Source organism: Habropoda laboriosa, unplaced genomic scaffold, assembly GCF_001263275.1.
Source record: "Habropoda laboriosa isolate 0110345459 unplaced genomic scaffold, ASM126327v1 scaffold99, whole genome shotgun sequence".
Lineage (NCBI taxonomy): Eukaryota > Metazoa > Arthropoda > Insecta > Hymenoptera > Apidae > Habropoda > Habropoda laboriosa.
This window is the reverse complement of record NW_017100239.1, coordinates 123,712-144,425: the sequence shown is the minus strand read 5'-3', so window position 1 is coordinate 144,425 and position 20,714 is coordinate 123,712. Positions and strand designations below refer to the sequence as shown.

Here is a 20,714-nt window from a genome sequence, read left to right as displayed (position 1 = left end):
TGGAATCGTAATAGTAGTAACAGCAGCGTTATTAACATGAAACATTGCAATTATTACCTAACGGTACCAATATTATTAAATTACTAATTTATAATACCGCTACTATCACTCTAGTTATTGTTTTTGCTACTGCTAATGTTATTTTTATTGCAACATATTATTTATTGCTACAGTAGTATTTTCTCAATAACATTGTTTCGCATTTCATAATACCATGACTATTATATCTATTTTTCATCAACTTTTATATTAATTACCTTACATTATATACCACCTTTTTTTCTTTTATTTATCATATTCATATTAATTTCATTTTATTAGTTATACTTCATTTCATTTTTAATTTTACCATCGTCGTCATTGTTGCCGACATTATCATGATTGTCATTGCTGTTGTATCGACGTCGTCTTCATCGTCGTTGTCGTCGTCATCGTCATTGCTATACTCCTCCTCGTTCTTGTCATCACTATTGTCCTAATTATCATTACAAATTTGATATACCAGTTTTACAATACTCGCGATTGATGTGATACATTAATGTGCTCTTAATTAATCGATTATCATTATTGTCAGCGTTGTTATTAGTAATAGCGTTGTCATCCTTACTTTCATAATAGATCGAATAATGTCGTTATACTTAAACCAAGTGAATATTCAACAGCTGACAACACGGAGATGAAAAACAAACCAAACGGTGAGTAAGTAAGATGAATGAGAAACACAGATATTGGTACATGAGAGTACCTTGAAATATATCAGGGACGCAAATACAATTCATTTACCCCTTTACCTATGGGCGCTTGTATACAAATTGATCTTTTCCAAAAATGTATATAAAACAAATACCAAAAAACATACAGGCGCAAGGGTCTGTCGATTATAATGTAATTAAATAGTAATAATAAACAGTTTACCAGGAAATTGTAATATATCGATACTTTTAACAGTAGAAACAGTACATACTGTTTCAGTTACAAGTATTCTCAATTATTTATAATTGATGTAGAATTTTAATATACTATATATTCATTTGAAAATACGAGTAAACAGTCATGTACGAGATGACGTACGAATGTGATAACGATAATTATTATTTCTAATAGTATATATGTATACATGTATTATTATGTATTTAATTTAAAATTGAATGAAAATAACAAAATTAAATAGTACGGCAATCATTATTCTTTGTAAACCTTTAAAATGTAACGTAATAACATGACGGACCCTCGAACCTAAGTTTAAATTATAAAGTATTTATTATTTAACAATTTAACTTACATATATAAATATAAACAGAATTTCTATTAAAATATATCACGATATTTCGTGGTATTTAGTACAAGCTCGTCGATTTTTCTGTATCCTTCAATACGATTAATTCCAATTTATTACTCTTCTTAAAAAGAAATAAAAATTCATAAATCTCATAACCTTCAAATAAAAATATAAAATTTACGGTTAATTTGGTACTTTTCATGGTCGTATTAAAACAAACTTCGGTCAGTCCTAATTCAAAATTGATTAATGGCGCTAAAATCGCATATCTATATAATAGATAGATATCCATGTACATGTATTGTTGATGAGACGATAAAGAAAACTAGTGAAATAAATCGTCTAACTGTCAATTACATATTTAGAAAGAGCATTAATAGCTGAACATAATTCATAATGGTGATATGATATAAATATAGTGTGAACTTTAAATGATCATAGTGCAAGTGATAAATCTTTCAAACAGTTCCTTATAACGAAAAATAAATGTTTATTATCTAATTGTTCCTTTCGAACGTTGTTCATAACGTTGGACGTACATTTCTTTACTCGAAATATTAATAAGATAAATGGGGAATGAAAAAAGTGCCCTTAGTGGGCTACAAATCGACGAGAAAGCTGTAGAAATAACAGATTTTTGGGTACATTATATGGCCCGCGTAAATGGTCACAATGCTCAAACAGTTTCTGTATTTGTCAGTGAACCATCTTTGCATTATAGTGCAAATTTCGGAAATCCATCACCTTTAGAAAAAGCTACAAAGGTTAACATTTATTTATTAATTACCTCATCTATTATAGAATCGCACAAGCACGTTTATAAATTAATGTTGTTTTAAAATAAAATTTTTTAATTATATTATTTTAATTAATTAAATAATCAACATTTCTTACAAATAATACGTTTATATTCTAGAATCTAATGTTATATAGGCATCCTTGTATATTGAAATATGTTTCTTCATGGTCAAGAGGTAGTAAGTTTTTCCTTGCTACTGAACAAGTTAAGCCTTTAATTCAGTCAATAGAAACTCAAAATACATTGCAAATATGCATGGGCTTGTATAATATTTTACGTGCACTGGTTTTTCTTCATGAGAAGGCATCCACATCTCATAACAATATTTGTGAAAGTTCTATCTATGTTACACCAGAAGGATGTTGGAAACTTAGTGGATTAGAATGCTTATCTAAATCTAAGGAATTAACTACTTCTTATTTAAAAAAAATAAGAAACTACAGATATGAGAAAGCAATATCTTCCAATGAAGATACAATTATTACCACAACAAATTTTACAGCAATTGATGCATATGCGTTTGGAATTTTAGCAGAAGATATATTAAAGTTAAAGGATTCAGGTAAACATTATAAATCTAACATTTATTGCGTATGACAAGATTATTAACAAAAATTTTATTGAATATTTTATTCCACTTTAGGTGACGTTCCTAGTTTCTTAGAATTTAAACAGTTTTGCAAGGAGAATTTGCAAAATCCAGACCCATGTTTAAGAAGTAAATTATCCCATGTACTTCAACATCCATTCTTTACTCATGATTTCATGAGGATATATGCATTTTTGGAAGAGTTACCCTTAAAAAATAACCAAGAAAAAGAAATATTTTTTGGGTAAATATTTTTAATAAATGCAAATAAATAATAATTATTAATAGAGAGTATTTATGCTGGTAAGTATTAAAATTTTTTGATCATATTACAGATCCTTAATAACACAATTGAGAACTTTTCCTGAAAATATTGTTGCGGAGCAATTTGGTCGGTTATTACTTTCAAGAATGGTTTTACTAGATGCAACAGCACAAGAAAAGCTTCTACCATTTGTTTTAGAACCAAAAGGTAAACAATTTTTAATAAAGTCTTACCTTTAATATAAATTAAGACTATACATTTGATTTACAGATGGAAAGGACAATATAAACATTAACTTGTTTTCAATTTCCACATTTAAAGTCTACTTGGTACCTAAACTATTACAAATGTTTTGCATACGAGATATATCAATACGTTTAGTACTTTTATCCCATTTTAATTCATTTGTCCATACATTTCAAGTAGATGAATTAAAATCTCAAGTGCTTCCTGAATTACTTGTTGGAATTAAAGACACAAACGATTATCTTGTATCTGCAACGTTAAAAGCATTGGCCAACGTAGTTCCAATCTTAGGTGCAGCCACTGTGATTGGCGGAAAAAGAGGAAAGTTGTTCACAGATGGGCGACCAAATAAAATAAAGCAAAATGAGAAGATGAACAATAGTACAAATATCGTTCAATTTACCGTTCCTATAAATTCTATCGAAAAAACCATTGATTTACCTGAAAGACCGTCTCCAGATGGAGGTGAAGATAAAAAGGAAATGGTTTCTTCAATCACAGAAGAAGAATATACGTGGTCTGATTGGGACGTACAAGAAACTGGAGATATGCATTTTCGAATTTCGCGATCTTCTGACACAACATCCTATTCTAATAAAATTTTAATTTCGGATTCAACATTAACAATTCCTACAGATTCGGCAATAAACATAGAAAAAATGAAAATGACAGAATCAAAATTAATAAGAAAGTCAGCTGTTTTATCTGATATTTCAGAGTTAGATATAAAAAATTCGAAGTTAACTGATTCTCAGAAGGAAGAGTATGACTTTTTCACAGATATGGAGCCTGTGATAAAGAAGACACAGATTTTGCATGTACAGCAACCACAAGCATTATCGAAAAGTCTGTTTGACATAAAAATATTGAATGGATTAGAAACATCTGAAGAAAATAATGGTTGGGATGAGGATTTAAGTGATTGGGGTTCAGAAGAAACTCAAGAAGTAAAAACCTGAAAAAGTCTAATGTCTTTTATCATATTTCTCGTATTTTTAAACAATAAATTAATTAAAATTGTTTATTTAATATCTGCAAATAAAATATGAGAAGCACCTATTCCCCCCTAAATTACGATCTCGATATACAGTACAAATATATGAACGTTTTTTAAAGATGTATGGACGTTCGTAATTTATATGGTGTAAATACCTTAGTGCGTTATATTTCGTAACGGATAAATATATGATATTTGATGAAATTGATAAATTACTGTTTGGATAAGTTTTTTTTTTCTCCATAAAACTGATAAAAATTCACAAAAATTTTCAAATTAAATTCAGTAATAGAGAGTTTCACTTTGAATATGTTCATTTAAGTTAAGTTTCAATTTAAATTTGTTAATTTTTTCATTTAAAATCTCTCATGTTGTATTTTAGATATAATATTTAAAACTCGAACAAATTCAAAATTTGTTACTGAAAAAAAGAAGAAAAAAAATGTAAGAAAACCTGTATCTCAACACACAAATTCGTAAACTTTATCTATATTTAAGAAGCATTTTCAATTGTTAACTTAATGCATTGAGTAATAATTGAAAATATCATGTATTAATAAAAGTACAATTTAGACTGTTATATATATATATATTGCAACTAAAAAAAATGATATTTCGATTCATTACTGTAACATACTATTAAAAGAAAATTTTCCAAATTTCATTATAATAATTAAAATTCCCTAAATTATTGAACTGCTCAATTTAAATTTTTGTTACCACTATTACACTTCTATTTTATTTCAGGTGAATAGATCAAATAAACTATAAATTGAAAAATTGTTTTTGCCTCCATTTCTAATATGATATTTTTATTTACATTAAAAAACAAATCCCTAACCATTAATTTGTCACTGTGTGAAATAAACTAGATGTAGTTTCTGAATTGTTGGTCATACTTCGAATACGAGGGCGCACTAAGCGTAAGAAGAAACTTCCTTCCTTTTTGGTACGTGGAACAGTGAAACGTGGTGTTCCGGGTAAGGCTTTTATTGTATTTATCAATAAAATGGTAAGTGGAATTTCATTAAGATTAATATAATTCTCTAAATAGAATTTTCAATTATCTGTACAAATTAATTAATATCATTAAAAATGTTAGATGCACGGGATTTGACGGGATTCGAAAAACGATGTTAAATTATAACATGAAGCTGTATGCTATGAAATAGCATTTTAATAATATAACTTGTTTTTCTTGTTACCTCAGAACGATTAATATCACATTTTCTACAGTTATAAAAAGATTCTTTCTAATTTATAATATTATACAATTGCGTTTATAACAAAACTAAATACAATATGTTAACAAGATGTGTTATTTTCTACAGTTATAAAAAGGTTCTTTCTAATTTATATTATACAATTGCGCTTATAACAAAATTAAATATAATATGTTAACAAGATGTGTTAAAGTAGATTGAAGTTTCAACGGAATCCTGTAATCATAAAATCAGCTTTTATACTACAATTACCTTAGCTCACTTCGACGGAAAATAAGAATATTGTTCACTATATTGTTGAATTTTGTATAAAATTAAAGGGAAAATTTTGGATATAAAATTAGTCAGTCAATTTAATGAGTTATGCATTGTGTTTTAGGGTTTTGTAAAAGTTGTTAAAAATAAGCAGTATTTCAAACGTTATCAAGTTAAGTTTAAGAGGCGCCGGGAAGGGAAAACAGATTACTTTGCACGTAAAAGATTAACCATTCAAGATAAGAATAAATATAATACACCGAAATATAGATTGATTGTACGTCTATCAAACAAAGATATCACCTGTCAGGTAAATATATTTAGGTAATGCATATAAATATTTTACTTGTTAAGTTATTAAAACAATATATACACATAGGTTGCATATTCAAGAATTGAAGGAGATAGAATTGTATGTGCAGCATATAGTCACGAACTTCCAAAGTATGGTGTTAAGGTTGGTCTTACAAATTATGCTTCTGCATATTGTACAGGTCTTCTTTTAGCTCGAAGAGTGAGTATTTTCATATTTCTTTTACTGTACAATTATGTATTTTATTTATACTTAGATACTTATTTAATGATGAAACACCTAGCTCGCTTTGATGCATAACTGAAGAGATAACAATTGTTCCCTATTATATGATTCTGAACAACAGCTTTATAATATTAAACGTGATTGAACTTAGATATATGACAGAAATAACAGTCTTATGTTTTCCTACAGTTACTGAAAAAATTAGGCCTAGATACTTTGTATGCTGGAACAAAAGAAGTAACTGGTGATGAATATAATGTTGAAGGACTAGATGAAGGTCCTGGGGCATTTCGATGTTATTTAGATACTGGTCTTATGCGTACAACTACAGGTGCCAGAGTCTTTGGTGCAATGAAAGGTGCTGTTGATGGAGGCCTCAACATTCCACATAGGTATTTGTTAAAATAGTTTCGTTGAAAAAGAATGCTTTACAGAATCTTTGATACTTGTTAATGTTAAATAATATGATGATTTTATGACACATGCGCGTCATCTGAGTCATAGCATAGCATGACTTTGTATCTGTGTTCTACAATTACAACATGTTGTCTTTGCATGGACGTAAAAAGATTAAAAACCGTGTCGCTGATAATTTTAAATCATTTACAAAAGCAATGCAAAGTGTAACTTCAAACACAGTTTGCAATACCTTTTTTTTTTTTCTTCTGTGCATATAGCACCAAGAGGTTCCCTGGATATAATAGCGAATCGAAATCTTTCAATGCTGATGTTCACCGGCAACACATCTTTGGGCAACATGTTGCAAATTACATGAGAACATTAGAAGAAGAAGATGATGAAGCTTTCAAGGGACAATTTTCACAGTACATCAAGAATGGCATTACTGCTGACAATGTAAGTATTCGTATACTTTCTTTACATATAGTTATTCGTCCAACTTATAATTACTGCAAGATTGGACGATCTTCGCGGTGTCGCTGTTGGACAATAATAAATGCATTGGTTTTGAAGGATGAATGCGTAGATCGTTGCATTTTTCATGTTGACCTGTGTTACATTCCATTTGTTTTAATTGCAATTTTCTTTTCATTTAATTTTTTTTTACTTAAACACTAAAAAAAAACATCATTATTGATAAGTTTATGTTGTTCTCATTTGTAGATTGAGGGTATTTATAAGAGTGCCCATGAAGCCATACGCGCAAATCCAGAACACACGAAGATCACCAGAGAAAACGTACCTGTGAAAAAGCGATGGAATCGCGCAAAACTTTCTTTGTCAGAAAGAAAAAACCGTGTTGCTCAAAAGAAAGCTTCTTTCCTCAAAACACTGGAAGAAGTGGAAGCTTAATTTTATTGTCTCTTCTTTGCACGAAGTTGATCAGTGTTTATATGCAGCGTATGCACAGTACATGTACAGCGTATATATACAGTGCTCGTGTACGCGTGGATACAATTTTGGTACAGAAATAAAGAATATACGATTAAAATTTTGCATTTTTTGTTATATTAATAAAATTAATGTAAAATTTATCTCTGATATACCATCACGCAATAATTACTAATATATACAACATGAAAATATCTCATGTTAGTCATGAATGTGTCTCGTTTTATTCATTAATTGTATTTATATTTTTTTTTATGTTACATGAGTATAATGTTTGTGTAGAACACACACTTATATAAATCTAAAACGTTAAAAAGGTTTAAAATACACAAAATGTAAATTATAAATAAATTAATAAACTACATTTAATTACATATTAATACTATATAAAATTTTCATTTTAATTCCAACGTAAAGGGTTTTACATAATAAGCAATTTTGCCAAAGAACTATTGTATGAAAAAGAACTTACGAGTTCGAGATAAGGAATTTTTTCTTCAAGCTAACGAAAAAGTGATAATCTACTACCAGAGCCAGGTAGTCTGCCTTGTGCGTCAATCAATCCAGCTTGAATATCTCCGATTGAAGGAACAGTTCTTACTTCTCCGCGAGCTGCTACACTAGGCGCTGATTTAAGTAAACGGCGCGCCACGCTTTTCACATCATCCTTTGATATTGCACCTACAAGCAGTATAAAGAATAGAGAAATTTTATTCCTGAATAACGTATAACATTAATTATACATACAGTAGTGGAGTTGATATGGAACTTACCAATTGCCTGTATGAAGTATTCTGGTCGTTTTCTAGATCCAGTAGCTAGAACTTGTCTTCCAATATCTTCAAATACAACGGGCCTTTGTTCCAAATTCATGAGTAACATAGATTGCAATTGTTTCTTTGCTCTCTGCATTAGTAAATAATCGTCAATTTGATATTGTAAGAAAGTAAAAAAATACAATTACTATTTATAAATAAAATCATACTGCTAATTCGCTGTCTGTAATATTATTCGCCATTGTAACCATCTCATGCACAATCACTTCCACCATATATCTGACATGAGATGGTGTACAAGATGCATGAATGTAAAAAAGACCTGTGTCCGCATACGCATGATTGTACGCAGTTGCACTGTACATCCAGTGATATCTGTAAACTAACTTTTTTACCACAATGCTTTTTTTTCACTCAGCTTTCTAAATAATCAAGCGTACTGTAAATGTTACCTGTTAAGTACATTCGTGTATAAACGGGTGTACATTCCCTTTCCTGGACCTCCAGCACTGAAACTGTTACCACCACCCATCATCATATTTAAAACACACATCGCTACGAAATCTGGATCTTGATGAGAACAACCCTCCAAACCTATGGCTACGTGCGATAATTCCGGTAAACCACTTGGTCCTGCGTATACAGGCACATTGCATTCTTCCTGTACACATAAGCATAAGAAATTATCATAGATAATCGAATTCAAAGAAACTTTTTGAAAATGTTTAATTAAAAGAGATAACTACTAGTATGTAACCTCCAGTATATTGTGCTATTGAGGCGTCAATTTTACTTAAAAATTTTCCTATGGGTACAGAGTTTTTCTTTTCCCCTTGTTCTTCTTCTTCCCAAACAGATTTCTGTTCAACGAAATATCTGTAACAGTATCCATAAAATCCATTTGAAAACCATTCACACATTTAACAATGATGTATTATACTTTAAATTATACAAATTTTAAAAATTACAATCTACAGCTTTCAAATTAATGAAAATTAATTTAATATTACTTTAATTTATATTGATAAATACTTGACAGTTTTATTTATAATTACTTTTGAACTGCCAAAATGAGATCCTCGTGCTCTATACCTACTCCAGCTACCACCATTCTATTTGGGGTGTAATGACATTTTAAATACTCAAATAATATTTTTCTGTCAATACGGTCAATATTTTCTTTTGGACAAATTTTTGGAAGTCCAAGGGTATTGCTTCTATATGCAGCCTAAAATAAGTTTATTTTCATAAATATACTTTTAACGTTTAAGTAAAGTTCTTTATTATATCAAGTAAATTGATTTTTTCTTATTTACAGCATGAATCATGTCCATGAGTATTGGTTCCTGTTCTGGCCTTGTAAGTAAAGATTCTAATTCAAATTGAATCATTTGTCTTGCAGCATTCACCTAGGAATTTTATTAATTATTTTGAATTTTGAATATTTGAACAAAACGTCTGTAATATATTTATACCATAAATTTTTATAATACTATTAATACCATAGAACTTGTATGTACTTTAATTAATATTTTATATTGCACACAACATATATGTATAGTATATTACAACAGCATAATAATAATTTTTTACCTCTTCTTGTGTGATTTGAGGTCTTAAAACAATATCACCTAAAATTTGTACAACAGTATCTAAACCACGACGTTCTGCTGATGCAGCATAAATAAATGTATCCCTAGATCCTTGACAATCGCATATTCCTCCATGTTTTTCTAGTGCTAACATTATTTGGTCTTTATTCTTGTATGCTTTAGTAGACTGTAAAAGTAAATTACTGATTTTCTTTATACTTGTAATAGTAATTCTTCAATGTACAATAAAAATCTTACGCCAAATGCCAATTTTTGTAGAATTCAAAGAATTCTTTTGGATACTTACCACCTATTGTGCAAAATTGTCCAAATCGATTTTCAGAAGCAACTTTCAATCCATTTGATAAGACTGTCACTTTAGTAGTTTGATGTTCATCTTTAGTGGTAGCATAAATTGCTTTAGGTAAATTAGGAACCGGCTCCGTTAACGGAGGAAATGGTGTAACAATTGATTTTCGTGTTATTTTATTATTAGGTACCTTCTGCGAGGAAAAATTACATTTTTTGACGAGGAAAAAAGTTTTCCTTTGTATTGCACTGTAAAATATATCATATCGTTTAACAACACAAAATCAATTATACAAGAGTACTCTTTTTCTGTAGGGTTAAGTAAAAGAAACTTCTACTACCGTAACACTTTTTCTTCCTATAGTAATAGTTACCTTTTTGTAACGGCAACTGTCAAAGAACTTTGCGAAACTTTCATCAACATTTTCATCTTACTATTCGTATCGAATCATTTAATGTTTAAATTAACTTTCTACCTGCACAATTCGGAAAACAATAATGATTAACCCAACAACTTGAAAGACCAACGAAAACAACCCCAAAGAGTGTTACGGTACCATGTGAACACGGCCTGATATTAGATGGCTCCACATGACATTGACTTATGCGCGCCAAATTCAAACTGTCAACTGATGCAATCGAAGCAACAAATAAAAGCTTGTTAATACTTCCGCAAACTCTTATTACTTAGCGACGCTCTCTAAATAAATATTGATTTATATTGCTTGGCATCGAAACATCGCCACATGTAAAACCACTCGTTCTTAATGAGCTACGAACCAATCAACTGACTTGTTAGATAATAAGTAGGGAAACGATTTATATTATTGGATATTAATATTAACAAAAGCCCGCTACATTAGATTTTATGTCTTGGCGTTGCTTCGCCACTCACTGACATTTTAGCGCCAAAAGGGATCAGTCGTATTATCTGACTATTTCGATTTTGTAAAGTAAATTAGTAAATTAGTTTCATAGCGGGGAATAATTTTCCTTTTATTTTTATTCAGTCTTTCTTTAAATTTAATATCACACCAGAAGAGTATCCAGATCCTTTTTCCATCGAGATTGAAACCGGATAAGCAGATTCAACGCAAGCAGAGCGGATCAACGCTCCACGGGAGGGGAACCCATCCTTTCCACAAAAATCCCTACAATGCCACGCAACAAGTAATCCTCCGTCAAATAAACGAACACAGATACATTCAGCTAGAATTTGATATGTATAAATCAGTAGTGCCACAGTTCTAGGTCTTTTGTAAATTTAACGGAAGATAATTTATTAAACTGCGTTACACATGATAACGCTGAACATGTAATTTATTCTTCAAATGGCTAAGGCGAGTGTATAGAAGACTTCTTTACTTATTATATTTATGAAAGAAATAAATCATTCTTAAAGTTACAGCAGAATCTATAACCTGCTTTACAGAATGAAAAATGGGTTCACTTAAACACTCGAAAACAATAGTTGAGGGTAAAAAATGTTCAAATTTAAAGTTAGTAAAAAAATCTCGCAAGCAAATGCGTAAAGATCTCAGGAAGCAAAAGAAAATTAATAAAGTAATTCATTCGAAAAGAAGGAAAGAATTACGTACACGTGCACAGGCCATTGGCTTTGAAAAAACTATTGAAATTAATGATAATGAAATAAACAATGAGAAAATTGTTGACAATACGGTAAATATAAAAAGAAGTTTCGAAAAATGTGAAAAAGAAATTGTAAACCGAAAACTTGAAGGAGTTGAATGTAAAAAGGAGAATAAAAAGAAAGAATTACTTAGGCATGCCAATTCAAAGGAAGATAAAATAATTAAAAGATTAGAAAAGCAATTAAAATTAAATAAGAGAAAAAGAAAGACAATTCCTAAATCATTTGTAGCTGATGGTTTGGACTGTATCCTTTCTATTTTATTTTAAATACCTATTTGTAATTGTTAAAGTAAGAATTTGTACATGTTATAAGTTGTACTTATAATATTCAAAATATGAATTATTACTTTCACTAAATTTCCTTAATACATGTTCAGATCTTTTGGATTTTTGTTTAGAGAAAGATAGAAAATGTTTAGTAGAGACAGAAAAGGAACATTTGGAGATTGAATTTAACTTAGATGATTTGAAGTCAAAAACAGTTCAAGGAAATGAATATGTAGATAGTGAATCAGATAATGGTAATGGATGTGAAAGTAAAAGTGAAAATGAAAATGAGAGTTCCGATGTTACAGTTGAAGAACAATTCAATAACAACAATGATTCAGACAAAATTTCTTGGATGAAACAATCCAAGACAATAAAAATAAAGTGCACAGAGATTACAAAAACTAATAATATTAATATTAATAATGAAGACATATGGGAAGATATATATGGACGAAAGAGAGATAAAGAAGGTAACATTATACATAATGATAATAGATATGTTCCACCAGCTGCCAGAATTGTTCCGCATAATATAAATCCAGATGATGAAAAATTGCATTCATTAAAAAAGCAATTAAAAGGTTATCTGAATAGAGTGACAGAACATAATATGCACTATATAACTAATCAGGTAATTATTATATATTGTAAGACAAACTATAGTTATAGAAATAGATAAATTTGTTATTATTATATCATATTCATAGTATAATAAAATGTACATTGCATTGTGTATTGCAGATAGAGGCAATGTATATGACAAACAGTCGTAATAACATGAATTATGTTTTATCAGAATTAACAATTGAAAGTTTAGTTTCACATGTAATTACACCAGACCGTCTTATTTGTGAGCATATGATGTTAGTGACAATTTTGCATGCCAATATTGGTGTTGAAATAGGTGCTAGTTTTTTGGAAAAGCTCATTAAAAAGTTTATCGATATAATAGGAAGACCTCAAGATGTGGAGGACAAAAAATTGGACAATGTAGCTCTCATGCTTTCACATCTGTACAACTTTAAAGTACAAACACTTTCTTCTATAATAATGTATTGAAATAGTCACTCAATTAATACCTTCTTTAATTTCAATTTTATACAGGTATATGGATATAAACTTCTATATCAGATACTTGATAAACTAATGATGAAATTTACAGAAAAAGAAATTGAATTGATATTGCTTATTTTAAAAACTGTAGGATTTTCATTGAGGAAAGATGATCCAAATGCTTTGAAGGAATTTATACAGAATTTACAACGAAGAGCTAGTCACGAAAAGGGAGAAAAGTAGGTTTTTTTATATTTTTCAAATAAAGAATAGCAATTACTGGAATTAGTTTAAAAATCATCATCATTATTATACAGTTCAAGAATTAAATTTATGCTGGAGATTTTGTTAGCGATAAAAAACAATAATATCAACAAAATACCTCAATACGATCCTTCTCATGTGGAACACTTAAAAAAAGTTATGAAAAGTATAATACGTAGAGGCAACACAATAATACAGTTTCATGTGTCTTTAGAGGATTTATTACATGGTAAATAATATATTCACTGAAACTAATACCAGTAGCCAGCTTACATAAGTAAATTATGTTTAACTATTTTGTCATTATAGCTGATGAAAATGGAAAATGGTGGATCATAGGCTCAGCTTGGTCTGGTCCAAATAATGTGCATAATAAAGCTGCTACAAATGGACATAGTAAGCTGAATTTTGATAAAAAAATGCTGGATTTAGCACAGAAACAGAGAATGAACACAGACACAAGAAGAAACATTTTCTGTATCCTTATGACAGCTGAAGACTATTTAGATGCCTTTGAAAAACTTCATCAACTTGGTTTGAAAGATCAACAAGAAAGGGAAATCATACATGTTTTAATGCATTGTTGCTTGCAAGAAAATAAGTTCAATCTTTATTATGCGGTATTAGCTGAAAAATTGTGCGAATATAACAGAAAATATCAGGTACTTGATTAATTTGTGCATTATAGAATTAGGGGGTGTTCCTAACGTGGTACGCATTTCAGCGGTGGATGAGGGACACCAAAACAATGAAACAAGTTCACATAAACATGTGCCCCATTTGACCTTGTTTCTAAGTTATAGCCATTTTTGTACTCCAATAATTCTCAATGACAAACTGAGCTATGTAGTATAAACAATTCCGCTAAACGTCTGTATACAATGCTCGATAACTCCTTCATATCTCTCGACCTTGACTAATTCTGTTCTACGATTCAATGGATAATTCGTTCTCTTATTAAGACTATTTGATAATTAGTTAATTTATTGTGCCTTAGAAGTGTGATGATGAATAAGTATTCAAACCAGAAAATGGCAGTCATGCATTTAATATATGGACTCGTCGAATGTAATTCAGCCAAAGCAAGACATCTATACGCGGATCATTTCCCCGGTAGACATCTACCAAATAAAAAATCATTTGAAATGCTTCACGAAGTTGCACATTATTGGAGTACAAAAGTGGCCATAACTGGGGAACAATGTCAAACAGGGCGCACGTTTGTATGAACTTTTTTCATTGTTTTCATCCACCGCTGAAGTGGGTCTGACATGTTAGGAAACACCTTGTATACAGGATGTATTAAAAAGACTATTAAACTTTCTAGTGTTAATGCTACTATACTGAAACTATTTAACGTTACTACCGCCACAAAATTAATTAAGTTAATCACAATGTTGATACATAATAATAATAACGCATGCTAAGTTCGATTATTTGAGTTCCTCAGAAACCAAGGTAACTAACTCCATCAAACGAAATTTATTAAATTTATTTCATTTACAAAAAATTGGGTACTAATCATATGCTTTGGTTTTATACTAAAATTGGAAAAATTGCAAAATAATGAAATTAGTCAGTTTGGCTTCAGGGTGACTAATTTACCGACAGTTTTTTTCCGAACTTTTTTTTACATCCTACACGTATCTGCGTGTGTACGAATAGAAATGATCTATAACATTTTTAACATTGATCGACAACAATTTTTAGCTTACGATACAATACACTTTCTGGGATAAATTGAAAACACTAGAAATGTATGGAAACAAACAATTAAGTAATTTGGCACAGTTCTTAACTTATTTATTTATCGAAAAGTGTCTTGCTTTGTCAGTTTTAAAAGTAAGTACTATGCTTTCATTATAATATTGTAAATATTTATCATATAAGTCTTTTACCAAGTATTATTATTATATTACAGGTTATTCAGTTTACGGAACTAGATAAGCATACCATGGAATTTCTCAGAAAAATTATATTGGAAATTCTTTTACACGAAAATGAACAGGCTTGCCTGCAAGTATTTGAAAGAATTTCCGTTTCTCCTCAATTGCAAACTTTTAGGGAAAGTCTTCGTTTATTTATAAATTGTTTCTTGATAAAAAATCTAGATTCGCATAGTATATTAGATAAACAAAAAATAATGTTGAAAAATAGAGCCGTGTTAGTGGATAAAGTATTAATATCGCATGAATCTAAAACCGTGTTTTAAATTTAAAGTACAATAAGGTATGGTAATTGTTAAGTATATCGTCGAAATTAATACTGCTATAATAGTTTCGTGCCGAAACATGAAAATATTTGAAAAATTAAAGCAATATTAATCACTAATGCTGCAAGTATTTTTAAGCAAGAAGTACGTTTTAGCACTCGCAATCTTAGATAATAAATATGTCAGATCACGGATAATCAGTAATATACCTTCTGAAATGATTTAAATAAAATTTTACCTAAAATAAAATCGGAGCTATGTACTACTTTATGATTTATTCAAGATACATACGTATACATATATAGTATAATCATAAAATTAAATGTTTCCATATTATCCTCTGTCAGTTATTGTTTTGCCGCAAAAGTCTGCATGCAAAGTTTGTAAGTATCCTCATATTTTTGGTTCAGAGGACCACTGCATCCGTAACCACCTAATCGATGAATACGAAGAAAATCGTCACAGTTGATATTGCCGTCACCGTTACAGTCCTATAAAGAAGTATATAAAGTAAACAAATTTTAAGAAAGGCTCTAATATACACATTTTAATAGAAATTTCGCGTTGGAAATTTACCTGTGCAAATTTCGTCATATAGCCCTGTACTGTACGAGCCGCACAAGAGGGGTCATTTACGCATTTTGAAAACTCTGAAAGAGGAAGTATTTTTATTTCGGTAGTTATTTCTACCATTTTTTTTATTTCAATTGCAAATTTATGCACTTATTCAACTGTAAATTCTTCTAACGTACGTATACTAACCATTCTCGTTCGTACTCTGCTTGCCCTCCAGAGATGGTTTCCCAGCATCGGCCCAATAATTCCACGTTATGCGAAATGGCCCACAAACAGTCTCATCACATCCAAGCGTAACATTACACCCGGAAGCAGCTTCGCATATACATCCTAGACAAACTCTTGATAACGTTGTGTCTGCTCCCGTCACTAATATTTGGTGTTCTATTGTATTAACATAAATAGTAAATGGTAAAAAAAAAGATTTAAAAATTTGATAAGAAATTTTAAAAACTTTGAAAAGCGTTCTCGTCTAACATAATAATGAAAAAAATAAATAATCACGTCAATAATGTATAAAATTAGTAATTTTTTTTTTTTAATCAACTCGAGAGGATTTCTTTGAACTTGTCAAGCGTGATTCGTATACCATGAAAAGTGTTCATAAATAGCTACGGTTGCACGCACGAAACCGGATTTGAAGGTAAGGAATCTTCATATCTATCTTGTCTACTTTTTCGTTCTTTAACTAATGAAAAATATTTCAAAATGCTTGCAATTTTCCTTTTTTCATCAATAGTATTCTCATAAATCTTTACTGTGTGCAGTTACAGAAGTCATGTGTTGTTATTGTTTGAATAAAAGTATAAATAATAGGGTATATGTTATGTAGTTTAAATTGAATAAAATTACAAAAATATAAGAAGCGGCTTGCTGTCTTACAATTAGTATTATTTGTAGTAATGAATTAACAATATTGCGCTCAATACAAGAAATATGTAGAAAATGCAGTATCATGTAATAGTAATTATATTCATGGAAATTAACAATGAAGGTTGGTCATTATTAAACATGTATCGAAAATATTTGATAACGTAAAATCATTTAATTGATCTGATTCGTGAGATTGACTCGTGAAATAAAATTTGTTTCTTTTCCACGTTAAAAACTATAAGTATATGTACATGCTCACCATAAATCACTAATAGCGATAATAAACACGTAATAATTGAAAAATTTAACAAAGAGGCCATCTTCCTTATATTTGATTTTCCTTTGATGAACAAACCAACTTTATTAGAATTTTTAGTGTTGTTAATATTGGGAAATACCACCACGATACTTGAAAGAATATTCACGAAATATTCTTACCGTTCCCTTTTATATACAAGAGAGTTGTCGCGCGTTGTCGATTACGGAGGTGGGGATCCTATTAGAGGTCAGTGGCAAGGACTATCTCTTGAAAAAGATCGTGATTGAAAAACAAAAACTCAGAATTGACTTGTCGCGACAATAAGGCATGCGAAAGAAAAAAGTCTGATGCCTATATGTTTAAATAAGATAGAAAAGAATGTATATATACATATATCAGCTTATATCGTATGCTTTGCGTTTCAATTCAAATTTATATATGTATGCGTTTCTTATTTCTAAGAATAAAAGTTATATTGTAACAAACATATGTCAACTAAAAGTCTTATTATCTTATGTAGGGATTGATATAATAAAATTCATTTAAACTTCATTTAGCCATATGTTCTGAAAAATTTAATACTGCTTTGAATTGCATTTCTTTAAATATCATTAATACAACACTAACTAAGGTTGTGTGTTGATTTATTAACCAAGGGCTTACGCATTTTAATGATACTTTTGTAACATCCTTGACGTCTTCCCGATCGCCTTCTTTGTTTCAAATCTACATTTCTTTACTGCATAACTTACATACGATGTTTATTCAAGAGACAGAAACTATACTAAAACCGGATTTCAAGCTCAAGTAACATACAATACTGCAATAATAGTATAGCAACTATAGGCACAATATAGTATCAAAAACTTACGAATGCTTTTACGATTTTTCTCAAATATAAAATGACCAAAAAGTAAAAACTATTCCTGTTAATTGTAACAGCTTGGAAATCTCTATTATAATTGTAATTATAACATTACAAAAACGTATGCTTCTATGCTAAAGCTGATTTTCCATGCCCTAATAGATGAGTATGTATGCACATTCAATATAAGAAGTAATGTCATTTAGGTTGCAACTTATGCAAAAAGAATAAAAATTACTATTGCTTTAAACACGCAGGAAAAACATTTGAAACAAATGTTACAAAAGAAAGGACATATTTTTTTATATATGGAAGGAACAAGTTTCTATGACGTCATTAGTAACAAACGGAACTATCAAATAACCTTATCCGTGACAAAAGGTATCTAAATTGTCAAATGTATTTACAACAATACATGTAACTACATATTTACTAAACATAGTGTGCATATTAATAACGATGTGTCAATTCAAATGAGATTTCAAAATTGTAGATAAACAAGAATGAAGTTCTAGATGAAAAAAGCGAATTATAAATTTAATGGTATGTTTCATAACGGGATACGGTATCCCAGTATGTTAATCTAATTTCAGAAGTACATTTCGAAGAGGAACAAGTAGGTGAAGGATTGGAGCTAAACTATATAATTTTGAAGGAAATCTTTCTTCAGATCATTTGTTCCAGCCCTGAAATGCTGATATACACGTTTATTTAATGTCCAGTTGAGTTTACGATTCGCCTATTATATATTTATCAGCAACGCCGCTTCTTTCAATTCAATTCTTCCCAACGGTATAAATGATTAGCTTCTAAATAGGTAAAAAATATACAAAAATAAAACATCATTCTGTTTTTCTTATCATCTATTGTAAATATTGAGATAATATCATTCAGATAAATATTTTGGTCAGCTTTGTTCATATATTATCACTGAAATTGCATTAGTAATTTTTCTTATTTAATAACAAATAATATGTACAAACAATGATTATTATTTATTAAGTTTACATTAAAAATAAGAGACAAAAACAATCGTTTATATTTTATTGAATGATTCAATATCGACAGATTGAACATACTGTTTGAAACTTTCTATTTCTTCTATTAGCACATCTACAGATACCTTGTCATCTTCTATGACACACATTATCCTGAACTTATGAATGCCATAGCCTACTGCAACTAATTTAGCTGAAAAAACAATATAAATAAAATGCATAATTTTGCAAAATTGAATTCTGATAGGAAAAACTGACAAGAAATTAACTTACATGCTCCCCAAACTAGTCCATCCATTTGAATGGATCTCACAGCTTCTTCCATGGCTTTCATATCAGTTTCATCACCCCATGGTTTAACATCTAATACAACACTGGATTTAGCAATAAGCACCGGTTTTTTAGCTTTCTTCTCAGCATATGCCTTCAATCTTTCCTCCCTGACTCTTGCAGCTTCTACATCCTCTTCTTCATCAGAGTCAAATAGATCTACATCTTTATCGTCGTCATCATCTTCATTCTTGGCTGTTGTTACATTAGTAGAATTATTGCTACTAAAGTTAACAAGTGTTTTCTTGATTCCTGGAAGTGTCTCGAAATCATATGATTTGATATGATTATACCATCTCAAAATATGAGGATTTGAATATGTTGGTGTTTCTCCTAAAGCTTCCAGAATTGCTACATCTGCCTGACTGGCTTGCCACCTTGAAAATACAATAATTTTGCGTATGACCTACTTTGAAAAATCTCGCTATGTTTTTATCGAAATATCAAAAATAAATTATGATATATTACATAACATAAAATTTTAAATGTATTTCACTGTAGATGTAATGTACGTAATAAAAGATTGCCTTACATTTCTTATACTCGAAGTATAAAAACGGGTTTCTTTAAATTTAGGTGCGATGTTTATTCACATTTTAATAGACACATATGTACATGCATACATATACGCGCGCGTGTGTGCAATAATGAATTTGTATGCTGAAAGAAACTTGAAATTGTTTTTAAAGATGAAAATATGACCACTTATAAGAGAATAATGATTACAAACGGCAAACATAGGAAAACAGAAAGAGAACATAAAAGGTTCGATTACTACAAAACGCCAATAAGTGAAAAGAACCACGTGCATTCCAATGGAGATTGTATAAAAAGAATAGTATACTTACCCTTCAACATAACTGTGATCTGCTAAATAGGAATTTAGATCTTTAATACCTTTATCAGTTGTAAGATCACAAATTGCCATCGCGAAAAATTAAGTAAAAAGAGGACACCTAACCGAAGTTACTGACAACGAAGTTCCCTTTATCTGCGTACCGGAAGAGAAATCTATATATGGCGAAAAGTTGACGGTTCGTTACTTGTCGCAACATGACGTCATTCCGGTATGCTATTCTCGGGAAATAGTAAAATTACTAGCGACTAATTTTAAATATTGCCTCCTTTATTGCGAAATTATTT

General features: G+C 29.9%; 6 protein-coding genes across 7 annotated transcripts; 3 read left to right on the top strand and 3 right to left on the bottom strand.

The window, feature by feature from the left end:
* The first annotated feature begins 1,809 nt into the window (after positions 1 to 1,809).
* LOC108571790 (protein-associating with the carboxyl-terminal domain of ezrin) lies at positions 1,810 to 4,239 on the top strand. The gene is made up of 5 exons (XM_017933929.1): positions 1,810 to 2,043; positions 2,196 to 2,640; positions 2,722 to 2,911; positions 3,003 to 3,139; positions 3,203 to 4,239. Exons 1-5 carry the CDS (start codon positions 1,849 to 1,851, stop codon positions 4,135 to 4,137), a joined length of 1,902 nt encoding a protein of 633 aa, XP_017789418.1. The 5' UTR covers positions 1,810 to 1,848; the 3' UTR covers positions 4,138 to 4,239.
* Positions 4,240 to 5,079: 840 nt separating this feature from the next.
* Positions 5,080 to 7,699, top strand: LOC108571770 (60S ribosomal protein L5). The gene is made up of 6 exons (XM_017933900.1): positions 5,080 to 5,187; positions 5,778 to 5,963; positions 6,033 to 6,167; positions 6,381 to 6,583; positions 6,869 to 7,046; positions 7,314 to 7,699. The coding sequence occupies exons 1-6, from the start codon at positions 5,185 to 5,187 to the stop codon at positions 7,500 to 7,502; spliced, it is 894 nt and encodes a 297-aa protein (XP_017789389.1). The 5' UTR covers positions 5,080 to 5,184; the 3' UTR covers positions 7,503 to 7,699.
* Positions 7,700 to 7,764: 65 nt separating this feature from the next.
* LOC108571811 (mitochondrial-processing peptidase subunit alpha) lies at positions 7,765 to 10,648 on the bottom strand. The gene is given in 12 exon segments (XM_017933953.1): positions 7,765 to 7,842; positions 8,014 to 8,222; positions 8,315 to 8,447; positions 8,527 to 8,692; positions 8,770 to 8,978; positions 9,064 to 9,193; positions 9,373 to 9,545; positions 9,634 to 9,726; positions 9,911 to 10,096; positions 10,168 to 10,202; positions 10,205 to 10,467; positions 10,593 to 10,648. Coding segments are annotated over 11 exon segments (1,623 nt in total). The 3' UTR covers positions 7,765 to 7,842; positions 8,014 to 8,043.
* An 814-nt stretch (positions 10,649 to 11,462) lies between these two features.
* LOC108571782 (nucleolar MIF4G domain-containing protein 1-like) lies at positions 11,463 to 15,670 on the top strand. The gene is made up of 8 exons (XM_017933918.1): positions 11,463 to 12,115; positions 12,249 to 12,772; positions 12,883 to 13,167; positions 13,246 to 13,433; positions 13,512 to 13,687; positions 13,768 to 14,120; positions 15,169 to 15,300; positions 15,380 to 15,670. Exons 1-8 carry the CDS (start codon positions 11,659 to 11,661, stop codon positions 15,668 to 15,670), a joined length of 2,406 nt encoding a protein of 801 aa, XP_017789407.1. The 5' UTR covers positions 11,463 to 11,658.
* A 342-nt stretch (positions 15,671 to 16,012) lies between these two features.
* On the bottom strand, positions 16,013 to 17,552 carry LOC108571783 (lysozyme-like). The gene is made up of 4 exons (XM_017933920.1): positions 17,379 to 17,552; positions 16,433 to 16,630; positions 16,247 to 16,320; positions 16,013 to 16,161 (listed from the first exon to the last, which is right to left on the bottom strand). Exons 1-4 carry the CDS (start codon positions 17,437 to 17,439, stop codon positions 16,018 to 16,020), a joined length of 477 nt encoding a protein of 158 aa, XP_017789409.1. The 5' UTR covers positions 17,440 to 17,552; the 3' UTR covers positions 16,013 to 16,017.
* Positions 17,553 to 19,279: 1,727 nt separating this feature from the next.
* On the bottom strand, positions 19,280 to 20,561 carry LOC108571788 (elongation factor 1-beta'). 2 transcript variants are annotated; one of them, XM_017933927.1, is made up of 4 exons: positions 20,420 to 20,501; positions 20,104 to 20,231; positions 19,515 to 19,948; positions 19,280 to 19,434 (listed from the first exon to the last, which is right to left on the bottom strand). In XM_017933927.1, coding segments are annotated over exons 2-4 (591 nt in total). In that variant the 5' UTR covers positions 20,106 to 20,231; positions 20,420 to 20,501. The 2 variants fall into 2 exon arrangements, with proteins under 2 accessions (XP_017789416.1, XP_017789415.1); XM_017933926.1 differs by lacking the exon at positions 20,104 to 20,231 and having other exon boundaries at positions 20,420 to 20,561.
* Positions 20,562 to 20,714: the final 153 nt, after the last annotated feature.

Excerpts from the sequence above, each read along its gene's own strand:
- LOC108571770 (XM_017933900.1), top strand. Across the intron at positions 5,964-6,032 it reads ACAAAGATATCACCTGTCAG|GTTGCATATTCAAGAATTGA; the intron begins GTAAATATATTT and ends ATATACACATAG. Across the intron at positions 6,168-6,380 it reads GTCTTCTTTTAGCTCGAAGA|TTACTGAAAAAATTAGGCCT; the intron begins GTGAGTATTTTC and ends GTTTTCCTACAG.
- LOC108571783 (XM_017933920.1), bottom strand. The coding sequence starts at position 17,439 with ATGGCCTCTTTGTTAAATTTTTCAATTATTACGTGTTTATTATCGCTA. Across the intron at positions 16,321-16,432 it reads GCAGAGTACGAACGAGAATG|AGTTTTCAAAATGCGTAAAT; the intron begins GTTAGTATACGT and ends TTCCTCTTTCAG. Across the intron at positions 16,162-16,246 it reads ATATGACGAAATTTGCACAG|GACTGTAACGGTGACGGCAA; the intron begins GTAAATTTCCAA and ends ACTTCTTTATAG.
- LOC108571788 (XM_017933926.1), bottom strand. The coding sequence starts at position 20,499 with ATGGCAATTTGTGATCTTACAACTGATAAAGGTATTAAAGATCTAAAT. Across the intron at positions 19,949-20,419 it reads GATCACAGTTATGTTGAAGG|GTGGCAAGCCAGTCAGGCAG; the intron begins GTAAGTATACTA and ends TGTATTTTCAAG. Across the intron at positions 19,435-19,514 it reads TGGACTAGTTTGGGGAGCAT|CTAAATTAGTTGCAGTAGGC; the intron begins GTAAGTTAATTT and ends TTGTTTTTTCAG.
- LOC108571790 (XM_017933929.1), top strand. The coding sequence starts at position 1,849 with ATGGGGAATGAAAAAAGTGCCCTTAGTGGGCTACAAATCGACGAGAAA. Across the intron at positions 2,044-2,195 it reads CTTTAGAAAAAGCTACAAAG|AATCTAATGTTATATAGGCA; the intron begins GTTAACATTTAT and ends TTTATATTCTAG. Across the intron at positions 3,140-3,202 it reads ATTTGTTTTAGAACCAAAAG|ATGGAAAGGACAATATAAAC; the intron begins GTAAACAATTTT and ends TTTGATTTACAG.
- LOC108571782 (XM_017933918.1), top strand. The coding sequence starts at position 11,659 with ATGGGTTCACTTAAACACTCGAAAACAATAGTTGAGGGTAAAAAATGT. Across the intron at positions 12,116-12,248 it reads TGTAGCTGATGGTTTGGACT|ATCTTTTGGATTTTTGTTTA; the intron begins GTATCCTTTCTA and ends ATACATGTTCAG. Across the intron at positions 15,301-15,379 it reads TTGCTTTGTCAGTTTTAAAA|GTTATTCAGTTTACGGAACT; the intron begins GTAAGTACTATG and ends ATTATATTACAG.